Source organism: Poecilia mexicana, unplaced genomic scaffold (assembly GCF_051168715.1).
Source record: "Poecilia mexicana isolate PSO_F unplaced genomic scaffold, ASM5116871v1 scaffold_17, whole genome shotgun sequence".
NCBI lineage: Eukaryota > Metazoa > Chordata > Actinopteri > Cyprinodontiformes > Poeciliidae > Poecilia > Poecilia mexicana.
The window spans coordinates 15631616-15642200 of NW_028263386.1; the positions used below are offsets into that span (position 1 = coordinate 15631616).

Below are 10585 nucleotides of genomic sequence, written 5' to 3' on the forward strand. Positions count from 1 at the left end.
TCACTATAATCCACTGATGTAATTCTGTAATTTTACAAAACCTTCCACTTTGCTGCGCACAATTATGTTGATGCTGATACACTAATTGTTGACTGCTTATTATTCGGTAGTGAGTAAATTGAATCCCAGAATTTAATTCACATGTTTCATCCTATGAAGGCACCATGTTTAGTGACCCATTCCTTTACAGAAGTTTGTAGAAATATACATCCCTGCCTCCTGGATTTTATAAACCTGAGGACATGGAAGTGATTGGAACAACTGAATTCAATTTGAGAGTGACCCGGGATGTTTGTCAATAAAGTGTGCATGCATTCACCTAAATCTTTTAAGAGGTGGAGCAAAGTTTCTAGAATGATTTTAATTTGTCAAATCCAAAGCCTAATGAGTGTTCAGCAGACAGTTTCTCTTTGCCAGAATTAATTTGACGGCACTCATTGAATATTCAGGAACAAAGCACAAACAAGATTTAAGATAATACAGTGAAGGATATTTTTCCTTGGTCAAAGACTGAAAGTATGGACCTCAAAAACGTAGTTCTTTCGAAATCAGTACCTTCAAACACAATTCAAATTTTCATCTCTTTAGACTCACAATTCAAATTCCTTCAGGATAAAAGCTTTATGATCTGCAATACCAAAATGTTCAAATTTCAAGGAGTTTAAGGGAAGACTTTCAAAAGTAGGAACTCAATGCTAATTGTAAAGCATGTTGGCGGCAGCATCCTGCTGTTTTGCTAACAGTGGCACTGATGCAATGCCACAAATGGGTGGAATGATGAAGTTGGAGGACTGCCTTGTTTTCTTCAACTTCACACAAACTCAACAGCGAGACAGTTGAAACTTGAACAAAATGCCTGTGATCAAAGTGAAACTTGCTATAGAAAATGTAGCCAAATATTAAAAATATAGGCTCATCTGAGTGAATAAGGACATATGACTTAGAAGTGTTAAACAGAAACCACACTATCCACAAAGAAAAGGTTTGACAAGTTTTATTTGGGAAAAGTCAGACACTGAACAAAGCAAAGTTGGTCAGTTAAAGTTGGAAGTTACAACAGCTACAACGACTTGGTCACATGGAAACTGATTTGAAGTTTGTAATATTTCTGTGCTGATTGTGCATAAAAAAAAACAGGCAGCAAGATCAGTTTGAACAAGGTGATGTGATTTGGGAGGTTGAGTGTAGGAAGTGTAGTTGAATCACTGATGTCCAACTTGGGTGGAAAACTGTCAGTGACACTTTTAAGGCTGCTGACAGGCATGGAAAGTGCAAGATTTCTCCAGATCTGTTGAGAGGAAAGAAATCAGTATATATTCAGATGCTGAACAGAAATGCATTCCACAAGCAATACATTTAAAAAAAAAAAATTGTAGTCCACTTAGTGCAACTGAGATTAGCACGAACCTGAAGCAGTGTCAGCGCATTGTCTGAGTGAGGACATGGCGTTCATGTACTCTTGTCCCAAAAACTGGTCATAGGTTTTTCCTAAAGTAACTTCCTGGAGACATTTGGTGGAGTCCTTGAAGAGGAGGTTCTTTCCATTGGCGGACTGGAACATTCTGAACGTAGAATCACTGCCATCGGTTCCAAACTTGGTCTGTAAAGACAATGCAAAATTAGGTTTTCATAATTGCTGTGTTTTACTGTACTGTTTCATTACGGTTGCGTTGCTACTGACTTTGAGAGCTGTAACGTAAGTTTTCTAATCTATGCTCTGCTTTAAACAAAGTCAAACAGCGTTCCATTGCATAGAAAAGACTCTACTTCAAAAGTAATATATTGTGAGATATAAACACATCCAAACATCACGTTAAACGTGAAGGAAAATTGGTTAACATACGGCTCTACATGACCTCATAGTAATGTTTAATTTTTTGAAAACTGATTGAAAATTCGCAGGAAAATATTTTAAAACCAAATAAAACTTTCATTCTGCTTTGCATTAATTAATTAGTATGGTTCCTGCGCAAGCAAAATGCAGAATGCATTTTATTGTAAAAAAAAAAAAAAAAAAAAAAAAAAAGAACAAAAGCTACGACAAAAAGTAAATGTTATTTTCATTCTTTTGAAACAAAGTGTAAGCTATTATGTGAATATTCAACTCTCTTTTGCTTATTATGTGGGGGGGGGGGAAATTCAGCCTTATACATTTGAAACCTACAATTGCCTTTAATGTTCGTCACTGACCTGTTGGTCTTGCAGGATGCGGACCACTTTGTCACGAACATCAGGCCGAGTTACCACAGCGTGTGCCGGGACAGCAGCCAAGTGACAAGAAACAAAGTCCTCGACTGGCACTGGATCCTTTCCAGGGCAGATCAGCTGGTAGTCGGCAGAATTCACACCACGAGCCCAGTCAGGACCATTACCTTTGATGAGAAAAAAACAATGAAACATAGAGGGATGCTGAAATTTTCCAGCTAGCAATTCAGCAAAGAGGCAGAGCATAATCAGGTCAGTTCATGTCTCTTACCATCACTGTTTTCTGAAACGATTGAGTGTTTAATGAAGGCAACGTCACCAGCACCCTCTACCAGACATCTGCAACAATAAGCCATATATGATTTTATTCTAAATGAATCGTTCCTGAAATAGATCTCAAAACGTTAGCATGATCAAAAAAAATATTTAAAAATCCCAAAGGCATTCAAAGCTTTACAGGATCACTGCTGAGTCTTTGGTACCTGAAAGCTCCAGCATAGCCGTAGTACTGCTCTTCAGCACTGGCTTTGCACTTGGCTTCATCTCCCACGGCTTTGCCGCTGCCTTTACACTCACGGCAGAATGGAGAGTTGGCTTCGGCTCCGGGGGCACAACCGCTGGAGAAGAAAGTTTCTGCGGAGAATCAGAGGATCATCCATCAGTTGGGCTGAGAACTTCCTTTTCAACGAGGATTCTTATTAAGTCCACAAAGAATCCTTCCACTGAGTTTTCTTGTTATTAGAACAAATTGTGTACCTTGTATTTAAATGTTATATAATCACTTTGTATTGTACTTTTTCCCAGTTGACTGTTTCACTTACCAAACTGACAGTTTTTAGTCTGGGCATAGATGTGACCCATCGGGATGTTCCAGCCAGCTGTCCTGCCAACGCCTGTGTGGCAGGATTTCTTTCCCTGCAGATTTGCCCAGGTCACCCCTGAAGACTTCTTTACCACAGCAACAGCATAATAAGAGGAGGCTGTGTCTGTGAAATCAAAAAATACAAAGGAGATTGGTTCTAGCAAAAAAAAAGTCTTAAAATATTGCTTCAAAAGAGAACATAGTGACTTAATTTGTGAGAGACCAGTGTGAGTAGAGGATTTAGATAAGTTTAGTGACCTCCTGAAATAAAATCTGCCAGTAAAGAAACTTTTAATGCTCACGGTTTTTCTGGTCTTACACAAGGTTTTACACGTTTAACATTTGCTAAGTAGCAAAAAAAAAAAAAAAAGTATTTTGATTGGACATTATGCAATAAATCAGTACAAATTTGAATGGTAAGAAAATAGAAGAAAGTTATTATTTAGATTTTTTTTTTCTTTTTACAAATGAAAATGTACAAACTGTGGTAACCAAATTCAACCCACTTCACATTAATAGCCCTGAGTAATTTTTTATTTTTACAACGGATTGCCTCCTTCTAATTAGTAGCTATAGTCCATGGTTGCATATTTGAATCTCAATATAAATACTTCTAAACACATAAATTATTGAAGAAAGACTATTAAAGGCAAAAAACAGGTCGACCTATCGGGGGGCGGGGGGCTTTCCTACATCAGGACAATTTGAAAGATTTAACAGCTGTGAAAAGTGATTCTACAAAATTCAGACTCCAAGGTCCTGAATACATACTGTATGAATGTGGTGCTTTTCAGATTTTCAAGCAGGAAATAAATTAGAATAAACATGAATCCTTTTTGTTCTACTTCGCAATTGTGTTGGCTTAACACATAAAATTAAATTGAAGACATTGAAATTCATGATTATATCTTGACAAAGTACAAAAAAACGTTCATCATTCTTTTAAAACACACTAAACTACTAAAACCAAAGTTTTCTCCAACAAAATTGTTCTTAGTTCGTTGACACCAGCCAGGTTTAACTACATACTGAAACAGCTGTAAAAGTAGACAAACCAAGATAGTTTTAGTACCTGGAGAAGAGCCACACAGTTCTGTGGAGAGACAGAGAAAGGTGAAAACATTACTGTTTTACCGTACACCACACAAAAGTTCTCACGATCCGTCAGTCTTCGTGTGTATCCGTAGGCATCATACCTTGCTGGTACTGCTCCACCATGGCAGGAACCAGACCACACTTTCCAGCGGTGTACACCTGTCCACCGTCCACTGCCATTGCGTCTGCCTCTTTGCGCTGCGGGACGTTTCAAACAAAGCGCACTTAGAAACAAAACAAAAACGTTCTCCTTTAAAGTAGCGTGGAACATGTTTCTTCCTGGTCGTACCATAATCTTCTTGAAGCAGTCCTCAACGGTCGGGGCGTTCTGACACTCAACAGAGGCGGTGTCTTCAGTCACGCTGTTGATGCTCCACGTGTCGCACTTTGCAGTCTCAGCATGGCCCACAGCGCACCATCTGATGCTAGTGGATTCAGGTCCTGCGCTCTGCTCTGGAGAAGGAAGTTAAGCAAAGACCGTGTGTCAGACATGGCTGACAGAGCTGGGTACAAGTGTGGATCTTATTATTTCTACCACTATGCTTTTTTTCCCCCCTTTTACCTTTCCTGAGGGAGTGGATGATGCTCACGTAGTCAGCACCCAGATACAGGAAGGAGTCTGTGTTTGGAGGAACACGCACCAATTTCTGTGTTGAATCCTTGAACATCAGATCCTTGGCAGGGCCGTATGCTTCAGAGGAGAAGAGGTTGAAGTTCTGAAAAGCAAGAGAGTCGAATCACAATGAAAATATAGTTTGAGTCAGCTGATTCACATGCAGTAATTCCTTTGTTCCTTCCTCCTATAGGAGGGATTCTCTACTCTTTCCTCAAGCTGGGTTAACTTTACCTGTACTCCACTGAGGCTCTCCCAGATTAATTTCGCCAGCTCTGGGTCCTTGCGAGTGATGACGGCGTGAGCAGGCACTCTGGCCAGGTGGCAGGTTTTATAGCTATCAATGGTGGCTCTTGTGTTATCCAGACAAAGCAGCTCATAATTGGACTTCTCAGAATCTAAACAAAGGAAATAAAAAAAAAAAAATCTTACTTCTGTTTATCTAAATACATTTTGGATTACAATTTGAGGTAACACTTTATTTGAAGGCATAAGACTGGCATGACACTGTCATAAACATGACATAACACCTGTCATGAACATAAAGGAGTCTTTATGAATGTTTATGACAGTTATCATGAAGTGTCATTCGGTAGATAATGACACTTTTAATGCAAAGTTGCTCTAAAAGTTGCATTAAAAGTCCATTAAAAGTGCCAACTTTGCATGATTTTGTAAATAATGACAATTTATTCATTCATAAGGACTTCTTTATGTTTATGACAGATGTTATGTCATGTTTATGACAGTTTCATGTCAGTCTTATGCACACCCCTTCAAATAAAGTGTTACCTAATTTTCTTTTAAAAATGTCTTTTAGTGATAAAAAGTATACCCATTGAAAGCTTTTTATTATATTATCTTTAAATGTTAACACATTTTAAGGAAACTTAATTTGCGTGTTGTGTAGAAGAGTTAAGTTTGCATCCATGTAGGGCTGTTGTAAACGAATATTTTAGTAATCGAGTAATCTATCGATTATTCTTACGATTAATCGAGTAATCGGATAAAAAAAATTATAAAATTAAATATTGGTAAATCTGGCATAATACCGGTCGGTGTTACTATCAGTCCAATTTTTCATATTTGAGCATCCCTAACAGTTGCTTTTTTGTAGTTTAGAAAACTAACCTGTAACAATAATAGCTCACTTTCTAAGTTAACCAGAAGAAAAGTTATAGAAAAATCTGAAATTATATTGAATTTAATAACAAAGAGGAAGGCTCACAAATATGCTTATAAAAAATGTCTACAATCCAGCTTTTAGTTTATATATTCATCTTCAGTGAGTTTAATAGATTAATTAAACTCACCTTGCCACCTAACCTGTCACGCTTTGGGTTTGAAAATACGGGAAATGCCGCCTGGAGTGGGAGGAGAGGGCGAATGAACGAACGTAAGATGGGGTGGAGGGGAGGAAATAGACCAGCGGACTGACGAACCGTTAGACCGGGGGACGAACACGGGGGGAAGCAATACGGGATATTTACGACACCTTCACTGGTCACACTCAGAAACTCATCTACTAGCCATGTACGATGCGCTCCGCCACCCGTTTCTTCAGACCGGGACATGAAATTTATTGTGCGGTTCGTCGGTAAAGCTACATTTACACGGTAAGCATCAGCTACTCAGCCGCCCGCCCTGTTCAGGCTATCCGCTCACCTCAGCGCTCTTCCCGCCGTTCGCTTTCAACCAGCAGCCCCGGAGGAGAAATGCTGCCGTACTCCAGGCATTCCCCAGTCATTTTAAGGATGCTTATTGGTTCCCCAAAAACGATAAAAAGTCGGGCATTATCATCAATCAATAAAATCCCCACGGGCCAATCCTGAAGATTGGACTTTATGCCGCTGAGACTTAGCTTTTGTCAACAACTCAGAGGCGGAAGTGAGAGCTCCGCGCAACGCAAATGAAGTCCCGGCCGGAACACGGTGCGCTAACTAATAAAACATAAATTAACGAAGCTTCGAGGCAGGTAAATTTTCCTCGAGGAATTTTAGTAATCGAGGTACTCGAATCATTCGAGGAATCGTTTCAGCCCTACATCCATGACAAGCTTGCTAAATCCACTCTGCCAATGGCAAAATGTTTGTTTTGCTATTGGCAAATTGAATTCATTAGAGCTGAGCAACATATTGAAATATATGACACTGACCAGGTACAGTGAGGTGCTTCACGAAAGCTACTTCGCCTGCATCTTCAACCAGACACCTAAAACGATAAACAAGTGAAAACAGAAAAGCAAACAGGAACGACAATGTAACCACCTGATGTGACACGAGAATTCACAGTGCATGTCAATGATTGATAAAGGGCCGTTGGGAATGTGTGAAGATACTATCAAATACTAACTGGAAGGCTCCGGAGTAATCGTAGTAAGGCTCCCTTTGGGACCTGGAGCAGTCTCCCTTGCACAGTTCGCACAGCTTGGAGCCTCTTGTGGCCCCTGGGGCACAGCTTGCTTGGAAGAAGGTGCTCACCGCTGAAGAAAAAACAATATAAAACAAACTAACACAAACAAAAACATCACCTTTTCAATTCTTTCTAAACATTTTTGAAAACTGAAAAGTCACATGTAAAGCCGTTACAAGGTCCAACTTTTTCAGTGACCCTCATCCTTACATAACTGTTCATACTTTAAAGTCCAAAGAAACTAAACTTTACATAAATGTAACTTTTTCATTACATTTTCACACATTAACTTTCACTTACTCATGCCCTCTCAGACTTATAAGTCAGTGAGTCTGTATCAACTGTGCTGTATTAATTCAGACTAGTCGGTCCCTTTTCAGCTATCCTCATATAACTCTTTTTTTTTTCTAGCCAACACCTAAATCTTCTCAAAAATTGGTCTCAAAATTTGTTACATTTCCCCAAATTGTAACCTAAAGCACACAAACTCACTCGGAAGGTGTTTGCTAACTTTTACTTCAGGGCTAAATTTACAGGGGAAAAAAAAAATTAAATAAAAATGAAGCCCTCACCCTCCTCAATGGGTTTGTCCTCAATGCCAGCCCACTGAAGGATATTCTGTGAAATCAGAGTTCCAATGGGAATGTTCCAGCCGGCAGATTTCCCCAAACCGGTGTGGCAGGATTTCTTCCCTCCAAGGTCCCTAATGCCAAAGCCGGTTCCCTTCTTCACCACAGCCACAGCGTAGTAGCAGGTGTCAGAAGCTGAATGTGTTAAAACAAAGTGTGATTAGCGAGGTCACTCATTAAAACTGCCCAATTATGGCCGGCAAAAACAGCCGGTAAATGTACGTACTCTCGCCGTAGTCTTCGGCAACGATAGGGTGGAGATCATAGTTGTTCAGTCCTGCTGTGTAAACATCTCCTCCATCCACTGTGATTGCATCTGCTTCACTTGCCTGTCAGAAAGGAGCAATTCAGAATCAACGTGTCTAATTTCTCTAACTGGATATGCGTGTTTGTGTATTTTATCCGAGTAGCAATGAAATTCTGAATTTGACCACAAAATGGACAAGTGTTATTATTTCAACAGTAAAACGAATGTATTTGCAACAGTTTTGCCCTCGAAAGTCAGTGTTTGCCCACAGTGAAACGTTTTTAGGAAAACAATTTCCCGTCTGTTTCGTGGCCGTCATTAACTTTCTTTTGCTAAACTCGGATTGTATAGGTTGGAGATACCTTCTTTGTAATAAGCTTTGCTTTTAACATGGAGCCACAATAGTTAGTCAGTGTTGGTGTTTCTTTTTTTTTTTTTTTGTCTTTAAATAATAGAACTTGTTGAAATTGAGAAAATGGGAGAAGGTGATGTGTTATTTAATTATAAAATGAATCCAAATCTGTTTCAGTATTTTTTTTAACCCTGTCATTAGTCTTTGCAGGTCTCTTCATGAAAGAAATGTACACAGCCTTCTGTTTAATGTCATTCCTGTCATTCATTTCATTCAGCAATAACAGTGTGCTGTTCTTATGTCAGCACTCCATTTTAATAAGCATTTATTAGTATCAAAACCACAGCAATAACTGTTCAACAAGTGGCAGATTCTTATCTAGAAGCAAGTGAAAACAATCATGCATTCATGCACACGGGAGCACAGAAGTGATGTTTGGGTTCTAAAGAGAGCATTTCTCACTTTAATGAGCAGTCTGGGTCATTTTGAACTGCTGATGGTATTTATGAGTTAACGTGACATAAAATGAGTGTTATATCCTCACCTTGATTGCTATAATGCACTCAAGGGTGTTTTCCTTTCTCACGCAGGAGAAGGCTTCAGATGCAGCTGCAAGATCCGTGCACTTCCTTAATTCTTGATCCGACTTTACGCACCATCGCACCTTCGCAGCCGGGGCTGCGAGCACGGCAGCTGTAAGTAAAGAAATATTTCTGTAAGGATTAGTCAACCACAAATTAAAACATTTTTTTTTTTTATTGTAAAGGTCTTTTACCAAGGCATCCAAGCAGCACCACAAGGAGGAGAGGCTTCATGCTGGTGGACTGTGGGGTCTCCTGACCTGTCGGACAGAGCACACTTTCTGTAACGGGGCCGTGGCTTTTATAGCAGAGCCGACCGGAGCTGGCCAAGAGATAAAATACCACAGTTTGCTCAGGTTTCCTAATGTGAAGGCGCCTGTGTACTTTGGTGTGCTGATACACAGGGAAAACAGAGGCCTGACCTAAGTTTCCACATAATGGAATTTCACATCGCTACAAATCAGTTCAGATAACAAAAGTAGCCATGTTTTCCACACATCTGGAGAAGTGGTTGTCTTTTTTTTTTTTTTTTCCCAAAGTTCAGTTCACAGGATTTAGATTTTTTATGTTATGTTGATGCTTTAATTCTAATCCACCCTTCAGATGGCCTTTGTGGTCAAAACAGTGAATAAGCTGACTTGGTCATCACCTTTGCAAATCGGGCAAAATGTATTTGTTAGAGACAAAACAAGCAGCAAATTGTCATTAGGCAAAAATAAATAAATAAATAAATAAAATCTGGACTCTTTCATCACAGATTTAATATATGTGCATGTGTTTTTTTCTGTTTTGTTATTTTGCTATCTATTGCGATAAGTTCCAGGTTCATTTAGTCACTTTTACATTTTCCTGAAACAGTTTCACAAATACGTCAAATATTTTTTACAACATCAAAAAAAGCTTTAGAGCACTGTTTATTTATTGCAAAAAACAATGTTTGCATATGCTTTACTCCCCTTTGAACACATTTTATGTTGCAAACTAGTTTCTTTGGTCGAATCAAGAAAGACTTCACAAAGAAAAGCAAAACAAGCAAAAAAAAATGTATATTTTAAAACACTTTACATGTTTATTTAAAGTTGTGATTTGTACCAGCTAGTGTCATGTTTATAAAGTCAATATTACCTAATGTGCCAGATAAAATATTGCAAAATCTCTTTTGTAACGTATTTGGAAAATCAAGGATCTCATACTGCACATGTGGATTGATCATTTTCACCATTATTTCAACGACTTCACATGAGATAAGAAGGATCTGTGGTATGAGACAATAATCCAATTTATCTTAATAACCAATATAGCTAGTTGCTTTAGTGCTTTTAGTGTTTGTTACTTTGTGCATCTTATACATGTTTTCATACCATACTTGAGGTTTTTATGCTAATGGGACAATAAGTGTTATTTATGTCTATTTGTCAGCTATAGATTTTACAAAATTCTATCACAAAATGAATGCAGAAAAAGAAAGATTACCAAATAATAATTTTGCCTTTACTTATTTTAACACTTTCATTGAAGTTACAAAGTCTGGTTGTGATGCGATGCTTCCACAAACAAAACTATCATTATTACTTGTGATAAAGTCCAAA

General features: G+C 38.6%; 1 protein-coding gene across 1 annotated transcript; it reads right to left on the minus strand.

The window, feature by feature from the left end:
• Positions 1 to 979: 979 nt before the first annotated feature.
• On the minus strand, positions 980 to 9299 carry tfa (transferrin-a). Its single transcript, XM_014967819.2, has 17 exons — positions 9191 to 9299; positions 8960 to 9108; positions 8043 to 8145; positions 7760 to 7951; positions 7128 to 7257; positions 6931 to 6986; positions 5010 to 5173; positions 4725 to 4878; positions 4452 to 4615; positions 4264 to 4360; positions 4140 to 4160; positions 3027 to 3191; positions 2688 to 2838; positions 2477 to 2544; positions 2191 to 2372; positions 1408 to 1600; positions 980 to 1288 (listed from the first exon to the last, which is right to left on the minus strand). Exons 1-17 carry the CDS (start codon positions 9228 to 9230, stop codon positions 1245 to 1247), a joined length of 2073 nt encoding a protein of 690 aa, XP_014823305.2. The 5' UTR covers positions 9231 to 9299; the 3' UTR covers positions 980 to 1244.
• Positions 9300 to 10585: the final 1286 nt, after the last annotated feature.

Coding starts and splice junctions, on each gene's coding strand:
- tfa (XM_014967819.2), bottom strand. CDS start 9,230: ATGAAGCCTCTCCTCCTTGTGGTGCTGCTTGGATGCCTTG. Junction 9,109..9,190: donor GGTGCTGCTTGGATGCCTTG/GTAAAAGACCTT, acceptor CTTTACTTACAG/CTGCCGTGCTCGCAGCCCCG. Junction 4,879..5,009: donor AGAGCCTCAGTGGAGTACAG/GTAAAGTTAACC, acceptor CTTGCTTTTCAG/AACTTCAACCTCTTCTCCTC.